The 18526-nt window shown below is 44.3% G+C and overlaps 1 protein-coding gene across 1 annotated transcript in view; it reads left to right on the top strand.

Moving 5' to 3' along the window:
• ZNF532 (zinc finger protein 532) overlaps nucleotides 1-16092 on the top strand; it is a 109002-nt gene extending 92910 nt beyond the window's left edge. Inside the window, exons 9-11 of the mRNA XM_065890051.1 lie at nucleotides 11484-11596; nucleotides 14029-14176; nucleotides 15598-16092. Coding sequence (XP_065746123.1) covers nucleotides 11484-11596; nucleotides 14029-14176; nucleotides 15598-16092 — 756 coding nt within the window. The remainder of the gene's footprint in view (nucleotides 1-11483; nucleotides 11597-14028; nucleotides 14177-15597) is intronic.
• Nucleotides 16093-18526: the final 2434 nt, after the last annotated feature.

Raw genomic sequence — 18526 nt, 5'->3', positions numbered from 1 at the left:
CCGAAGTGGGGGCATCAAAGAAAATACAAGGCCATGGTTGACTTGGTAAGAATCATAAAATAGATGGCTCTAGAAGGTGACTCAGAGGTCACAGATTCCCACTCAGTGTTCATTCAGTAATCTAGATCCTGGTGGTACGCGGGACATGTTCTGAGCACTTCCTATGAAAGGAAACCATTCTCCTCACTTGGTAGTTATGACTTTTTCTTTTCTTACCCGGATGGATTACTTACTTTGTTAAATAGTTTTGGTTCTGAATGATTGAGACTTGGCTCTGTTTTCTGTAGAATATGAGACAGGGGTCTAAATCTGGGTTAGCAAACTGGTTCACAGGCCAGCCACCTGTTATTGTAAATAATTTATTGAAACACAGCCACGCCCACTCATTTATCCGTCATTGTCTGTGGTGGCTGCTTTTGAACTACAAGGCAGGGTTGAGTAGTTGCAGCAGAGACTTTACGGCCTGCAAAACCTGAAATATTTACAATCTGGCCCTTTACACAAAAAGTCTGCCAACCTCTGGTCTAAATTTATACTCTGTATGTATTTCCCCCAAACCACGCAGTTCCAATTTGTAGAAGCTTGGATGGTTTAGTACTCAACAATTATTTTTCTTGATGCTTTCACATGTATGAAGTTTGAGCTTCCTGTGCTGTGTTCATCTAAATATCTTTTTATTTGTCTATTCTTAGATGTAGTGAGACTGGAAAATCTCACTAGTGTCCTAGATATTAAATTCTCTCAGAAAAGACTAGAATTTATGACCCACAGTATTCCAGATTTCGGAGGAAGGCTACTCTACTTGTGTGCGTACAAGACCATTTTCTAAGAGAGCATAGGTGGCTTGGGTGAGCAGGGTTATTTCTTGTGATTCACCATCCATGACTGTAGGTAATACTCATACAGAGTGAAAGCTTTACAGTTTTGTGGGCACATACTGACTATATCCGGATCTAATAGGAATAGATGAATTAAATACTTAATGAAGCATTACTTTTTATTTATCCTGGTGAAAAGTTTCAAGAATTCTCACAATGCAAATTATACCTTTTATTTATTTAATACATATGCTAATGATACATGTTTCGTTAGTGAATTTCTTTTTTAATTATCAACTTATTGAGTTATTTATATGTAATCTGAGTACATTTTTATTCTGTAGAAAAGCTGATTTATTTTACAGGAGGCATATATTAGACTATATGTATATATAGATAGATAGATTTTTCACCTGTTCAGGCGATCAGTCTCTACTGTTTTGTTCTGAAAGTCTTTGGTGCCTCTGGGTACTTGCACATTATAGGAATAATGTACAGTTCTGAAACGGCTTAGAACAGGCCATTCATTCAGACTTAGGGAATGTTTAGCTTTACATACACCATGTTCTTCCGTAGGTATCTTTCTTTTATCCTACAAATATTTATCAAGTTGCATAGTGTTTGCTATGAGGGAGCTCCAAGTGTGAATTGTAATTCTTGCCCTTAGAGATGCTTATAGTTGGGTAGAAAAATAAAGGATAAATACTTTTAAAGCTAAAACTAGTTCGAGTTGGGTATGAAACAGCAGTCTCAGGAGCATCACAAGGTGTGAACGTAATTAAACGCTAAGCGAAAGGTGCATTCAGTTCAGATTTTAGCTCAGTACCTGTTGAGGCTCTGTGAATAAAGCGAGCAGTAAAATATAGTCCAGCCTTAAATCACGGGAGGATAGAGTGAAATTAAAAATTAAAATTGGGTTTGATACGTGGCAGAGAGGAATGAGACTTACATCTAAGGTACAGGGTTTGAGCATCACTGTTCCGTGGGACATCAGCAGGGGTGGGGAGATGCCAGGGAAGGCTGCACAGAAGAAATGCTACCTCATACTATCCAAAGAGGTATTTGGAGGGTGCACAAGAGGGATTTGCCGTGTGTGCAGACGAGCAGGAGGAGAATGGATATGTGGTACAAGCCGTCATGGCTCTGCCAAGTGGCTGCCAGCACGTAGTACTGGAGGGTGATGCTCTAGGAAGGGGGTGATGGGAGGCTGGGACGGGTGAGGTGGGCAAGTCCAACGGCCTCATTCCCTGAAGCTACAGAGAACGCCAGGTGGGCTTTAGGGAGAGAAGGGACACATTGAGATGTGTGTTTCCAGAGGTTCACTCGTAGCTGTGTGGGATGTGGGCAAGAGAAGGAGAGGCAGGTGGCTGGAGAGATCGGGAAGGCCCACCAAGGACCTGAGAGCTGAGCTGGCTGGAGGGGGAAAGGATGTGAATGGGCATCCAGGAGAGGGAAGGCTGTCTCAGAAGAGCAGGGAGGAATGTGTCATGGTCTTCAGAAGATGTGGATTTGAGAGGCTTTGAATGGAAGGTTTATAAAGTCCCAGGAGATGTAGTCAAAATGGTGGCTTGAGGATTAGATTGTGGACCCTCTCGAAAGCCAAGAAGTTTGGATTTTGCCTCACACATAAGGAGACGGTGCAGTGAAAACCCTGTTGCATCTGATCTCAAATACTGTGTCATCTCCCATTACAAAGGATGATCCTGCGTCCCCGCCCCCTGTAAGGGCAGCCCATCCATCTGCACGCTCCATCCAGCCCCCTGCTGACCACTCGAGGGTGTCACAGCTGCCCACATTCGTCCACTCTCTCCTGCATCTTTCTCAGCGTCATAAAGCTCTGCCCTGGTACCCTTATCCCAGCAAAGCAGCTTTCCTCACCCCCCTTCCCTACTGCCATTTTTTTCTCTCCCTCCCTTTATAATAAATCTCCCTGGAATCGTTTTCTGTCCTTCTGTTTTCTGCCTCCTTCTCCTGTTTAGACTTTCGTCCCCCCACTCCACCAGAGCCAGTCCTGCCAACCTGTCCGGTGCTTCCGTGTCCCTGAGTTCAGGGGGCTTGGGTTTCTCAGTTGGCGTCTTCGTTGACCTGCCTGAAGCACTCGTCTGCTCTGTCCTCCTAGAAGTGCTTTCTTTGCTGGGCCTCTTAAGCACTGTCTTCTCTTGGTTCTCATCCTGCCTCATCGATAGCTCTTCTTGGTCTTTATCATCTTATGAACGTTGATGTGTCCTTTGACTCTCAGACAGTTCCCATCCAGGCCCATGACTCAGAGTGGCATCTATGTCCTAGTGACTCACGGATGTATATCTGCAGCCAGACCTCTCCCCTGAGATCCGGACTTGACGCTAACCACCTATTTATTTAACATCTCTGCTTAGGTCTCCAGTGGGCTTCTCACACTTAACGTATCCAAAACGTAACTCTTTTGATCCCTCTCCTTCCCTGATCCTGCTTCTCCCCTGTTTTCCCAACTGGTAGCTGGTAACTCTGCTCCACCGATGCCCAGGCCAAAGAATTGGAGTGATGACTGACCCCTCTTTTTCTCTTCTTTGTCACCTACATTCAACCCATCCATACATCTACCCTGGAGGTACATACCAAATCTAACCACTTATCATCACCCTTTTTCCCCCAGCCCAGGGCACAGAATCTCTCCCCTGGAGCCCTGTGCCCTGGCTCCCTGCTTCCACACTTGGCAGCCGGAGTGACCCATCTAAACTGTGTCGGTCACATTGGTCCTCTGCTCAAACCCTTCAGTGCCCCCTCCTCGCACTCGTGGACGATCCGGAGCCCTCACCATGGTGTGCAAGGCTCTGTTGTCTGCCCTCTGGGCTCGCCACCTGCTGTCTCCAGCCCTCACTGCATAGAAAACCGCGGAAAGGATGTGATCGGGCAGTTCCCCAGGGAGATGTAAATGGCTCAGGTGTATGTGCCTAGATGTCCAGCGTCACTAGGCGTCGCAGAGAAACGGAAGTGCCGTAGAATTGACTTCGGCAGGGTTGAGGAATGTTACCTGGTGTTGAAGACTCCTGATGAAGAGACACCGACTTAGGTCACTGGTGTCCTTTTTGAGGACGGTTCGGCAAGAAGGGACACAGAGCCTTAACATTTTTACAACTTGAAAGTCTATTTTCAGAAATCTATCCAAAGGAAATCATTGGTTGACTATAGAAAATTTTATCTGTAAAAGTTGAAATAATCTAAATCATTAATAGAAGATATTTAAATGGATTATGGTCCATTTATACAATAAAATACAATGGTGGATTCAGAAGAATGTGGAATCATCAAAATATGTGTAGCTGTGTGTGCTTTACAAGCGAAAAAATCAGGTGACAAATCACTATGTATAATATAGACTCATAAGTACACGTGAATCCGTGTATCCAGAAAAGACATGGGCAGGATGTACAGCTAGAAATTGATAGTGGGTACCTCAGTTGGTGAGATTAGAAGCAATGTCATTCTCTTTTATTTTGCAATAACCATTTGTTATTTTTATAATTGGCAACAGTAAGGGAAAGAAAGTGAACGCTGCAGCATCTAGATGCATCGTATCACTTCACTTTGATATGGAAGCTGCCAGGCAGGAGTTCCTTCCGTTTCCCAGTCCCTTCTTCACCCGCCCACCACTGGCCGTGTAAGCATCGCACCTGTTTATGGGCAGAGCCTTATCTCCAGTCACACAGGAGGATGTGCTCTTCCTTCTGTGTGAGTCCCTCCCTGTCTCCCCACCTCTGTCCTCAGTGTTTTGTTGGGGTTTTTTTTGCGGTACGCGGGCCTCTCACTGTTGTGGCCTCTCCCGTTGTGGAGCACAGGCTCCGGATGCGCAGGCTCAGCGGCCATGGCTCACAGGCCCAGCCTCTCTGCGGCATGTGGCGTCCCCAGCATCGGCAGGCGGACTCTGAACCACTGTGCTACCAGGGAAGCCCAGTGAGTGTTTTTGTTTTTTAGAGGCTCTTACCAGGATTTAAACATGCCGGTGTCTCACCCATCTTCCAGAAACAAGTAGTGCTTGCTCTCTGTCCAGGACTTTATGGTAAATTTGTTGTTCTGTGAACACTTTGTAGAACATGCTCGTATTTTTCCAGTAGATAATTGTGTATTCAGTTATTTTTTTCTTTTATTCATTTACACAGTGACTATTTACTGAGTGTTTTCTGTATGCTGAATGCCAGGGCTGTAAGGATGAATGATCCACAGCTTCTGTTTTCAAGGACCTTACAAGAGAGTGAAATTCCTCCTGAAATAAAAAACCAAAAACAGGGCTTCCCAGGTGGCGCAGTGGTTGAAAGTCCGCCTGCCGATGCAGGGGACGCGGGTTCGTGCCCCGGTCTGGGAAGATCCCACATGCCACAGAGCGGCTGGGCCAGTGAGCCATGGCCGCTGAGCCTGCGCGTCCGGAGCCTGTGCTCCGCAACGGGAGAGGCCACAACCGTGAGAGGCCCGCGTACTGAAAAAAACAAAAAAAAAACAAAAAAACCAAAAACAGAGTTCAGGGCTTTTCTTTGGAGGAAGAGGCACACCATATAAATAGGTATTTTATCTGTTAACTGAAAAATTTTTACCTTACTATCATTAGTCATTAGAGAAATGCAGATTAAACCACAATGAAATACCACTAGCCACCCTTGATAATGGCTATAATAAAATAAAATAAAACAAAATGGCAATATCAAGTGCTGGGAAGGCTGCAGAGCCATTGGAGCTCTTATCCATTGCTGGTGGAAAAACAGAGTACAGCCATCTGGAAAACACTTTGACAGATTCTTATGTAATTTACCATAGGACCCAGTAATCCCATTCCTAGGTATTTACCCAAGAGAAATAAGATCATATGTTGACACCAAAACCTGTCCATGAATGTTTATAGTTTATACTGTATACTTCAATAATTTTCAAAAACTGGAAATAACCTTGAAGTCCTTCACCTGGTAAATGGTAAACAAACAGGGGTCTGTCCATGCAACGGAGTACTCCTCTGCAGTGAGAAGCACGGACTACTGATACACTCGATAGAGTTGCCGATGCGTGATGCCGAGTGAGAGATGCCAGGCTCACAAAACCACACACATTAATTATACTGCATGGTCCCATGTACGTGACAAATGGAAAAAGCAAAACTGTAGGATGGAAAACAGATGAGTGGTTTTTAAGAGTTGGGTGTAGGAAGGAGGGGTTGACGCTAAAGGGGCACGTGGGAATTTGGGGGGTGATGGAACTGTTCTATATCTTGATTGTAGTAGCAGTTACTTAACTGTATCCATTTCCCAAAACTCATTAAAAAGTGAATTTTACATTTCGTAAATTAATACCTCAGTGAACCTGACCTAAGATCTTTTTGAGGCAACGGAAAAAAATAATTTTTTTTATATGAGCTCTATTCACATGGTTCAGAAATCCAAATAATATGAAGGAATGCAGTTAAAAGCCTCATTTCTACCCTTGCCACCCTTGAAGTTTCTCTATGCCAGTATCATCGTATATGCGTCTGTGTTCTCATTTTTACCTCTTTTTAACACAGAACACAGTTTATTAAGTTAATTTTCTGCACCGGTTCCGTCTCCATGTAATTTATGATACAGTTCTTTTCATACCAGTGCTTTGAGATCTTTCATTCTTTTCTACTGCTGCATGACAAGAGTATTGTTTTGAGCACGTATCATTTATTTAACCATTCCTCCTTGGATGGACCCACATTTTTTCCCATCTTTTCCCCTTACACACAGTGCTGCAGTGAATAGCCTTGTATGTACAGTCAGTTCTGCTGTAATGCCTGTGTGGAAAACACAGATTTGTTCCAATGTAGTTGATACATCAGGGAACAATTGCAGCATAATGTGAATTCCGAGTTTGCTCGTGCGATTCTGTCCCTGAGAAACACTAGGTGATCATTAAACTGTGCAACAGAGTTGTGTAGGAGTCCACCCGGCACACACCTTCTGCCTTCACCAGTGACCTCATCTCCCCGTGGGCTGAGTCATACAGGTCCACACCTGGTGTGACAACTTCCCTCCAATTTCAGATAACCCTCCTTACACCACTTCACAGAAACTCGAGCAAGCCCCCTGGCGCTCACTTCCACAAGCAAACTGAAGGTCTTTTTCGAGGTAAAGTGCCCCATTTTTTGCAGCACCTAATATGTGTTTCTTAACCGTTTAACATGTGTAAATCCATGCTAGTTTCGTTTTTTATTAAATGAGTTGTTGGCAGTTTTTGAAAGTTACGCCCTGAACTTCACTGTTGCTGGAAGTCTTGTGGGTTTTGTTGCCTGACTCTGCAGAGTTCAATGATTTAGAGCACGTGTTCTATGTATGTTGTGTTAAATCAGAACTGACTGTACCATGTGCGGGTTTATCTGTAGAATAGATTCCCAAGTGGAAGGGTCCAGGGTTTTAGGAGTTAAATTCTGAGGGATTACTGCTGTGGTAGGCGTAAACTATGCAGTTGGTTTGGTTTTCCTTTTTCATAAAAACCGCTATGATAAGAGCTGAAGGATGTGTGTCAGCGTGCTTTGGGAATAACTTCGCTCCCGTTTAATCTTAAACTTGTGGCTGTTCCTGGACATGTGCTGGTTGTCAAGGAGGCCCTGTGCATGTTGGTGTGAGGCAGATATCTCGTGGAGGAGGGAATCGCAGAAGAGATGGAGATGAGTGGGTGTCTGGCCAGATGGGAGTGTGAAGTTGTGGCTTTTCTCCCTCTAACTTCTTCAGAGTCACCTGAGACAGAGGCCTTCAAGCCAAGAGACAGGAAGGGACTGGTTATCAGCATGGAAATGTCTGATCGTGAGAGCGCCCACCTCCACCAAGTGCCATCCGAAAAGAATGGCTTTCAGAGGCATTTTAAATCCCAGAGCTCAGACATGAGCCCAGGGCTGGGGCATGTAGAACAAAGGAGTTTGTTAGGTAAGAGCAGTTAATAATAATGCTTTCTTCCCTAAAGGACACAAAGGTAAAAGAGTCAGAAATTGGAGATGAGGGAGAAAGTTTAGGAGGTGTGCCTAAGTGTTTCATTTGATACTTTGCTCTAACGTTTTAGCAAAATTTTCAGACCCTTCCAGCTTATTAGTTCACTGTTTCTTTAAAGAGTTCTATTTAAAAACAAAATAATTTATAATTCATAAATTTCTTTTCTGATTTTAGTTAACTATAAAAAGTGCACTTAAGGCCCTGGTTCTGTTAATATCAGTTTATGCAGCCTTGGAGCCAGCAGAAGTAAAGGACATTAAAAGTCTTGAAAACAGAATGATAGACTTTTACACTTTCTTTTTTCCTTTTTTTAAAAAGTTAATTATTTATTTATTTTTGGCTGCGTTGGCTCTTCGTTGCTGCGTGCGGGCTTCTCACTGAAGTGCCTCCTCTTGTTGCGGAGCACGAGCTCTAGGCGCGCGAGAGCTTCAGTAGTTGGGGCACGTGGGCTCAGTAGTTGTGGCTCGCAGGCTCAGTAGTTGTGGCGCACGGGCGTAGTTGCTCTGTGGCATGTGGAATCTTCCCGGACCAGGGCTTGAACCCGTGTCCCCTGCATCGGCAGGCGGATTCGTAACCACTGTGCCACCAGGGAAGTCCTACACTTTCTTAATACTGTTTTTTCCCATGTTTGATTAAAAATTGCTCCCTGTGTCATAAAGTAGCAGTATGAACTATTATAATATTGAAGATACAAGTTATGAAGATAAATTAGGCAAAGCACCTTTAAACAAGTTAGTATTTAAAATTTAACAAAGAAGAAAGTCATTTGTCTTGTTAGGTATTGTGAACATGGCGGGTTTGATCTGGAAACTGGAGTTTAACTTGTAGTTTTCTTGTCACCAGTGATTTTGAAACCTTGCCCCATTGTTTTGAGATTGCACAGTTCACTTCTGCAATTTTTTTTCATAAAGATGTTGAAAAAGAGTATCTCATACATCGTCAACTCTTTTTGAAAATAATAATTATCGATTTAGCTAAGCTGCTCTTCATTTATTTTATTATCTTCTGAGGATTTCTTTATTGATATTTCTCTATTACAATTTTGATTTGATATTAATATAACTACACGGTAACAAGAAGTAGAATATTAAAATCTTCACCATAATAGAAAATCCAGTCTGCACGTCTCTGAGGTCTCTGCCCTGTTTTGTGCTTAGAAAGATACACTTCCGTTGTCTCCCTCCTTTATGATTATTTGCTACAACTGTCTTGCTTTTAGAAAGATGTCTTGTGTTTCAGCTCTCCCAGGTGATCTTAACATTGTCCATCTTATATGTGCAGAATTCAACAGGAGTTAGGTATTTGTAGATGTTAAAAACCTTTATTGAAACATAGTAGAACTATTCATAACTGACTGTTCTTGACTTAAAGTTTTATTGTAAAAGAAACCTCTTATTCATTCTCTGGCTACATATGCTAATAAAAGAGAGTAGGGATGGCCTATTTAATGTGATCGAAAATTTTTATGAAGGAGAAGGGACAGGATATCTCAGGCACTAGTTGGTCACTTGCTTTGTTGTGTCTTTTTTCCCCCAGAGATGATTCTTACAGTCTGGGATATATGATGTATATCCATATATCCCGGGGATATGCTTAGGAAAGCAGTACAAGCAATGGTACGACTTTCATCTTTAACTTGGAGAAGGAACTTCCTCCTTTGCCTTTGTCTGGGTTCAAGACCTTTTCAGCGTCCGCCGGACTGATTTGTTTTATTTAAAAGATTGTATTTTCCACTTTTTAAAAAATGAAACTTGGATATGTAACTTTATTATTACTAATAAAGTAACACATATTGAGGATTTCTCTGTGTCCCAAGCACTGTGCTAGCCCTTCAGTGGCCCCCTTCCCCCAGCACTCTCTCTGAGGACGGCACTGCTGTGATCCCCACTTGACAGCTTGAGGAGTGGGTGTTTATGGAGTTGGGACACTTTCCCCCGTCACATGGTTAGTGAGTGGTGGAGAAAAGGTGCCAGCCCATCTCTGGGACTCCTCTCAGCCGCCTGAATAGATTTGTTTACCAGCTTGAATAAGGGTGTGTTTGTCAGGTGATTAATGTAAAAATAAGTTTTTAGAAAACATCATTTCTTTATCACTTAGGTCACAGTTGCTTGCTTACCTCTTCTTATTGCCAAAGTAGTAACACAATTTCACGTGAGAACTTATTCCTTCTTCATCCCTATTTTTTACGAGGGCTGATGAGCCAAATTTGTTTCATTTACGAGGCGAACCGTTCTTTCTTGATTTCATTTCCTCGTGATATGACATTACTTCCAGACTGCAGTGCGTATCATGCCCAAATAATTTGTGTTAAATGTTAAGCCACTAATTTGACTTCAAAGGTTCCACATGGGAATCTGTTGAATTAACATTATGTCTTAGCCAAAGTGGGAAACTTTCACTTTGATTTTTATCTCTCTCTCTCTCTGTCTCTTTTTTTTTTTTTTTTGCGGTACGCGGGCCTCTCACTGCTGTGGCCTCTCCCGTTGCGGAGCACAGGCTCCGGATGCGCAGGCTCAGCGGCCATGGCTCACGGGCCCAGCTGCTCCGCGGCACGTGGGATCTTCCCGGACCGGGGCTCGAACCCATGTCCCCTGCATCGGCAGGCGAACTCTCAACCACTGCGCCACCAGGGAAGCCCAGATTTTTATATATCTCTTGATCGTGCTCTCTCGCTTTCTCAGTGTCCCTCCCCTGCACACACGCACGCACGCACACACACACTACATATACCAACAGGCAGTATCCCCAAAGTGGTTTCAAACTTGTGTTCTTGAGATAACCAAATGGTATCATTTAAAACAAAAAGCATTCTTGGAAAACTCTTTCCTTATTTAAGCAATAATTAGTTATTAGGGGGAGAAGCTGAAATGTTTAAAATTAGCCAGAGATGTAATTTAAAATGGCATATTGGAGAAGGAAACCTGTTCTTTCTGGATATAACAAATTAACTAATGGCTTTATTTGGTATCTGCTGAAGAATTGTTTTTCTAGGTTATCTGCTTTTTAAAAATAACGTCTCTTACGCAAAGAAAATTTATGTAATGTTTTCTTTTCAGCTATCTGGGTGTTTGTGTTCAATCAAAACAATAAGTCTTTTTAAGGAAAAAAATAGTTTTTTAGTCTTGATAAAGTGTGTTCTCTAGAAATGAACCCCTCTATGATTACTCCAGCCCTACCCACCCTTTCTGTTATGTTTTTTTTAAATTGATTGATTGATTGATTGATTGATTTTTGGCTGCATTGGGTCTTTATTGCTGCGTGCGGGCTGTTCTCTAGTTGCGTCGAGCAGGGGCTACTCTTCACTGCGGTGCCCAGGCTTCTCATTGCGGTGGCTTCTCTTGTTGCGGAGCACTGGCTCTAGGCGCATAGGCTTCAGTAGTTGTGGCTCACAGGCTCTGTATTTGTGGCGCACAAGCTCTAGAGCGCAGGCAGGCTCAGTAGTTGTGGCGCACGGGCTTAGTTGCTCCGTGGCATGTGGCATCCTCCCAGACCAGGGCTCAAACCCGTGTCCCCTGCATTGGCAGGCTAACCACTGCACCACCAGGGAAGTCCTCTGTTACACCTTTAAAATCTTCTAGTCTTGTTACTGTATTGCTAAACAGCAGTGATACTTAGACTCTTACAAAAGAGTTTTTAATTTGTAAAGTGTTTCCATTTTTGTTCTCTCAAGTGACTTTCTTTCTCTTTTCTCCTAATAAAGCAAATGAAGAAGCACCCCTGCCGCCAGTGTGACAAGTCTTTCAGCTCATCCCACAGCCTGTGCCGTCACAACCGGATCAAGCACAAAGGCATCAGGAAAGTTTATACCTGCTCGTAAGTTGTGATTTCTAATGTGGGAAGCACAGTGAAAGGGTTAGCCTGGAACTTCTCGAAGGTTTTTCCCATTTCACCATTAACTTTCCATTTTCCCATTCTCTGCTCCATGGTGTATGGATTTCCTTTCGGAATTGTATTTTGTTTTGACAGACCATTCTTGCTTGGTTTGTAACACTTAACAATATTAAAATAAAAAGGAGCAGTCCCTTGCCCACCCTTTGTATGTTCTTATCTGTTACCTTTGTTCTTTTTTTTTTGGCCACACAGTTTGTGGGATCTTAGTTCCCCGACCAGGGATTGAACCCGGGCCCTCAGCAGTGAAAGCACAGAGTCCTAACCACTGTACTCCCAGGGAATTCCCACCTATGTTCTTATCCATTATACAGAGGTAGGCATTTTATTACTGAGAATTTTGGAGAAGTGGCTCACGGGCAGGTAGGTGCACGGTTGAATGAGATGCTCTTCGGTCTCTTACACACAGGGAGTTGGCAGCATCAGTAAGCTGTTTGGGCTGGTAGATCTACTCAGGGTTCAGAGCAGGCCGTGGTGGGGCCAGTCATGGAGTCATCCTGGGCTGGACGTTTGCCCCTCGGCTGCAGTGCATCCCTCATCTCAGCACACGCTGTTGGTTAGAGACCAAATTCAAGGAACTGAGTGGGCCAACCCACTGAGTGGACAGTCCATGAGATTCTTTGTATATGAAGGTCAGAGATTGTTATATTATTATTAGTGAGAAAGCTTTCTCACCCACTCAGAACATGCCTGAAGTGAGGTGATATAACAGGGTTACTTACTTTAAGGCACTTCTCATAAAAGAGGACTAAACGACACAGAAGCCATATAACCAGTGTGTGGCCGTGATGAAAGCAGGGCTCTGTGTACCATTTGGCTGAGGGAACGTGAGAAAGTCAGCTACCAGATCGCCGGGGCTTTGCTGTGTCTTGGTTAGGTAGGGAATGTTTCTTGGGTAGGAAAACAGGGACCCTCCTTCCGTGAAATTGAAGCTGGGAGTGATTTTGGTGAGATGAGAACATTCTGTAAATACAGTCTGTATTTTGAGACTGCATTGAAAGAATCAGTGAATTTAGGAGGAAACCCTGGGCTGAGAAAATGGAAAGGAATGCTGGCGTGGATGGCACAGTCCTTCCTCTAACAGGGGTGTTCATTTCCTCGTGAAGTGCCTGTAAGGCAGTAAGATGCCAGGATTGTCCAGCTAATTTCGTTTGTTCTTTGGTGTTGGTGCTGGCTCCCACTGCTGCCCCATAGAGCTTCTCTAACATGATACCAGAATTTGGAGCCAATCATTATAAAATTCTTAGAAGCCTCTCTGAAGACAGCAAATTTGGTTCTTCATAAGCCATGAGAAACTTTCCATCCACCTTCGCTGCAGTGGTATTCTTGATGCCTGGCTTAGAGTATCTGTAATCACCATGGTCATTAACTTCCATTTACGTGTGTTTGGCCTGTTTGGTTAAGAAAATGATAAATTCATATCTTCTAAAGAAGAACTGTGATCGTAATTAACATAATTTTGCACAAGCTGAAATGACATTTTAAATAATTGACATGTTTTGGATATCTGTTCACAGTTTTCTACGTTTTTTTTTTTTTTTTTTTTTTTTTTTTTGTGGTACGCGGGCCTCTCACTGTTGTGGCCTCTCCCGTTGCGGAGCACAGGCTCCGGACGCGCAGGCTCAGCGGCCATGGCTCACGGACCCAGCCGCTCCGCGGCATGTGGGATCTTCCCGGACCGGGGCACGAACTCACGTCCCCTGCATCGGCAGGCGGACTCCCAACCACTGCGCCACCAGGGAAGCCCCGTTTTCTACGTTTTAATCGACTGACTGAACACATGTATTTGAGCGCTGCGGTCCTAACCATGCATATTGCATTTGTGCTTTGATGAGGAAGTTGATGGGGAGACAGTCTGTCTTGTCTGTGTTACGGCAGAGTGGACAGGAATTGTTAACACCAGCGTGAAGGAGTCAGGCAGGGACTTTCTTCCTATTAAAGTGTCTCATGACGTAAATTCTGAGGGAACCGTCTGAGTCACTGGAAAGGAAACTTTTGAAATTTAATGTTCTCCATGTTAAAAATTACAGCCATCTAGAATAACGAATTAAGTAATACTTTAACCAAACTCAGAAAATAAGTACTCCATCTGACCCAAATTTTTGTGTCCTGTAAGGACACAAAAACTGATAGAAAACTTTTAACGAAAGCTGCGAGAGTTTTTTTTTTTTTCACCAATTGGAAACTATGATTCATAGCAAAATCACTCTTTCGCTTTGGATCAGTGGTACTCATGCAGACGACCCTGGCCCCTCTGAGCGGGGCTGTCGGCCGGCTGAAGGCTTTCAGCAGTGAATGTGCACCTCAGTGAGTTCCTTTAAAGCAAGTAGGTTATTTCCTTGTCCTTTTCCTCACAGGCACTGCCCAGACTCCAGGCGTACCTTCACGAAACGGTTAATGCTGGAGAAACATATCCAACTCATGCACGGAATTAAGGATCCTGACTTGAAAGAAATGACAGAAGCCACCAATGAGGAGGAAGCAGAAATAAAAGAAGATACCAAGGTCAAACACTGCACGTGTTCTCTTTACAGTGAAGTTGTGTTGACTTGCTTTTGCCATTTTTTTTTTGCATTTAAATTATTCTACGGTTACACAGTTTTAAAAATTCAGACTGTGCATAAAACTTTAAAATAATAGGGAAGCTCTCGCTGCACTCGTTCTGAGCTTTCATCTTGCTCCTAAAAGGTAACCTTTATTAAGTTTCTTCTGTATCCTTCCAGACACAACTTTAGGGATTGATCTACTTACATATAAAATTTTATGTTGCCTCACAGAAGTGGTCTCTTAGCCGGGGGATTGTATGAACCTAGACTCCTTTTCATTGGCAGTATATTGGTTGTGAGAGGTACCTAATCAAAATTGATTCCATTTAGCTTCTCTTTGTACTGATAACGGATTAAGATAAGATTCGTAGATAGTGCCTTATTAGTAGGTAGTGAACTTGAAGCAGACAACAGAACGTATACTAACCTGAGTACACGTATACTAACCTGAGTACACGGTGTGTGTGTCGCAAGTGCTGTTGCGGTAAAGCAGACACTTAGGAGACCTGCTGTCTTTGGCCCTGTGCTGCGTCTGGAACGTTCCTGGGTAAAAGCCTATGTGTGCTTTCAAGGAGTTAATCGTTGAAATCAGAATACAAGTCAGACTCGTGTCGCATTAAATTGTAACCCTTTCCCTCAAGTGATGGGGAGGTGGGGGTGGAATTAAAGAACGTACGTGCAGGAGCAGCCCTAGGTCAGGGCGGAAAAGCAGGATGGCTGCAGAGCTGGGAGGACAGGGCGGCCCCTCGTCTTGGCTTTTTAGAGAGCTGGAAGGGAGGGGATTTGATGAGGCCAGAGGGGAAGGAGTGGGAGGAAGGTGAGTGGGCAGGAAAGGGCGCTTAGGAGACCCGGTGAGGCTCAGGTGGCTCCACCTCAGTCTCGGGAGAAGCACAAGTGCAGACATCTTCTCCTCCACGAGGTGCTTTGCAGTCCGCCCCCCCCCCGCCTCTCCTCGGCCTTATCTGCACACTCACCTGGTCGCCCCGCCCCGGCCCCCCTGGCCTGCCTCCTGGGCCCCTTTCCCCGTGTGGCCTCCTGGCTCAGGCTGTCCCTGCCACACTGCACGCTGGCTCCTTCGTGGCTCTTCGTCACTCCATTGGCGCCTGCGTCCCACGAGGGCCATGACCTGTCTGTCCTACCAAGCCGGCTGTTGGAGGATGCCTGGTCATCGCTGAGTCCATCTCTGTTGGGGGGCTGGAAGGCACGACCCTTGGGTGGGGTGGCGGCCACACAGCCGTAAGGAGCCCGCACCCCACCCCACCCTACCCCCGCTCCTGGGACACGTTTCCCCGCAGCCCCGGGGCCCACGAGCACCGGCCGCCTGTCACCCACCCAGAGACCGGTTTTCAGTGCGTCACCCGCTCTGTTTTTCTCTCCAAGGTTCCCAGTCCCAAGCGGAAGTTGGAAGAACCCGTTTTAGAGTTCAGACCTCCCCGAGGAGCCATCACACAGCCCCTGAAGAAGCTGAAGATCAATGTGTTCAAGGTGCACAAGTGCGCCGTGTGTGGCTTCACCACGGAGAACCTGCTGCAGTTCCACGAGCACATCCCGCAGCACAAGTCGGACGGCTCGTCCCACCAGTGCCGCGAGTGCGGCCTCTGCTACACGTCGCACGTCTCCCTGTCCCGGCACCTCTTCATCGTCCACAAACTGAAGGAGCCGCAGCCAGCGGCCAAGCAGAACGGGGCCGGCGAGGAGAGCCAGCAGGAGAACAAGCCCGGCCCAGAGGACGCGCCGGCCGACGGCCCCGTGTCGGACAGAACGTGCAAAGTATGTGCAAAGACGTTCGAGACGGAAGCTGCCTTAAACGCCCACATGCGGACCCACGGCATGGCCTTCATCAAATCCAAAAGAGTGAGCTCAGCGGAGAAATAGCCGCGCACCCTTCCCGCCGAGAGTCCCGGTCCACATTGGAAGCAAAGAGACAGTTTTCTTACAAAAAGTTGGCAGTTATCATAGAGTTAACAGTACTGTCTAGGCTGTTGCAATATATCCTCCTTCCACTCCCTTCTCCACCTCCTCCTGTATATCCTCCTCGATTAAGTATTAAAACAGTATTTGAGTTGAAAAGAGTTTGTATATATTTAAATGAATAACTTTTTATACTCTTTGTTACATGTTTATATCAGTATTTAGTGGAAAATGTTTTGAAGGTTTTTTTTGTTTCGTTCTTGGTTTTTTTTTTTTGTTTTTTAATTTGAGTTAGAATTTTTCTTTTTGTACTGTTTCTTTAAAACAGTTCTTAGTATCAGGGGCAGTTCCTGAATTCAAATAAACCATTTTGTATGTCACAGATTTGAATGGGTTAACTAATTACAGGCTACGATAATGCCTTTTTTAGTGTTTTTAATTTTTAGAATTCACTACATAAATCGTAGGTGATTGTAGGTCTCAAAAACACTAGGGACTTTTAAGTGTCTTAGCACTATCCTCAACGTGCCTGCTCCGCCAGGGAGTGCCGGCCCCGCCAGGACCGCAGCCCGGCGTGTGGCGTCTTCTCCAGGCCAAACTGTGTCGAAAGCAGCCTTGCAGGTCGCTTCTTTCTCAGCGGGGGGATGAAAACTTGGGCCAGAAATCCAGTAAGGAACGTGGATTAATTCCATCTCAGAATGGGGAAGAAGGATATCCTAAAGGGAAAAAACGGGGGTGCGGGGTGGCTGGGGGCAGCGGTGGCTTTCTGGGCCGATTTGCAAGGCTGACTTATAAAGAGCACAAGGAGATATAGCAGCGAAAGGGCTGGACTACTGTAAAAGTTACAAATACGTAGTTAGACCAATAGATTTATATAGTCAAGCTTTTGTCATGTAATTTATTAACTATTGCAAAGACACAACTAAAAATATCAAGTATTTCTCTGGCTCTTGACAGGAAAAAAAAAAATCACAATTGACTTAACCCTTTGCTGTCTAAAGAGTTGGCGTTTCCTGTTCAGGGTGCTACTGCCATACGTCCTGGTACTTAGTAGACTTGGGATGCACAACTTCCACCTTATTGATGCAGCAGCCGGCATGTTGCAGTTGGCCGTTTGAGTCAGCACTGAGCCACCTGGGTTTAGTTCAGCCATTTAAATAAGTATCTTTAACATCGGTAGTTCCGCTTTCTTAGTGCAGCCGAGGTACTCTTCTGTCCCTTCCAAACGTTTATAGTTCTCTGGGAGAGTTATACTTTTTGGTTTTGTGTTTTCTTTTGCATTTTATATCTTGTATTTATCCCGAAACATGTTTTGTACTTTTTTTTTTTTAAGAGAAGAAATTCTTTTGTGTATATATAGATATACTTGCATGATATACTGTAGTCAACGTTCGGTTCCTCAAAAGGTCTTGCTGCTGTCAGGTGTCATGCACTAACCATATCCATCCTAACTGTATTAAACACATTTCACATGTAAATAAACGTGCGACATTTGGCCCTTGTGCTTCCGTGAGAGAGTTATTGATGGTGGGTCGCTGACATCTTCATGAAGTTTAGGGAGTGATTCATTGCAGGGATGGGCTACGGGATACTGCAGAATTCTCCCTGCTCAGAAGAGCGGCATATTCATTCTTGTTAGCAATCAGCTAACATATCGACTCCATCAGTACCTCGGTATAACCCGAGGGTGTGATTAAGTACGCCTCAACTTGAAATTCAGTTGCTGTTACTTGTTATATTTATACTTGTGTTGCTCTTAAGTTGTATTCATAGCACTTTTCTTATGTTTCTGCATTTGAACCTTGCAATAAACCTGTGTGGTGGGCTGCACGGGTCTAATAGCCTAGTTTTACAGTCGAGGAAGCTGAACTCATTAAGTTCTTAGCCTAAGCCCTCAGAGCTGGGAAGTGGCTTTGCGTATTAGAACCCAGATATTCTTGCTCTAAATCTAGTGCTCGCTCTATGTGTTTATGTACATATTCACAAATACTCCTTTATTCAACAAATAAAAAGTATGCAAAACACAATACTAGAAATTTTTGTTTGTGGCACTATGACTTTTATAAGATAACTTGAGAGGCTGTCTACTCATAAATACCCAGATGTGCTGGGTAATATGAAATTGGCATCTATTAAATGCCTAGATGAGCATCCAGGAAAGTTTTAAAATAGGCCCAGAGGTCCAAAATGAAGAAGAAACTAAAATCCAGAGTAGGAAAACAGCACCCGCTGCTGTAGCCCTGGGAGGAAACCTGGATGGTTCAACTGAAGAGAGAATTGATGAACTGGAAGATGGATTGTGAAGAAATTCCCTAGAATGCAGCAAAGAGATAAGGAGATGAAATATATGGAAGAGCATAGGATTCCAGGACGAAATAAGCAGCTCTAACAAGTTGAA

Source organism: Phocoena phocoena, chromosome 13 (assembly GCF_963924675.1).
Source record: "Phocoena phocoena chromosome 13, mPhoPho1.1, whole genome shotgun sequence".
Taxonomy (NCBI): Eukaryota; Metazoa; Chordata; class Mammalia; order Artiodactyla; family Phocoenidae; genus Phocoena; species Phocoena phocoena.
The sequence above is the reverse complement of the archived record's forward strand: the minus strand, read 5'-3'. Positions and strand labels throughout refer to the sequence as shown.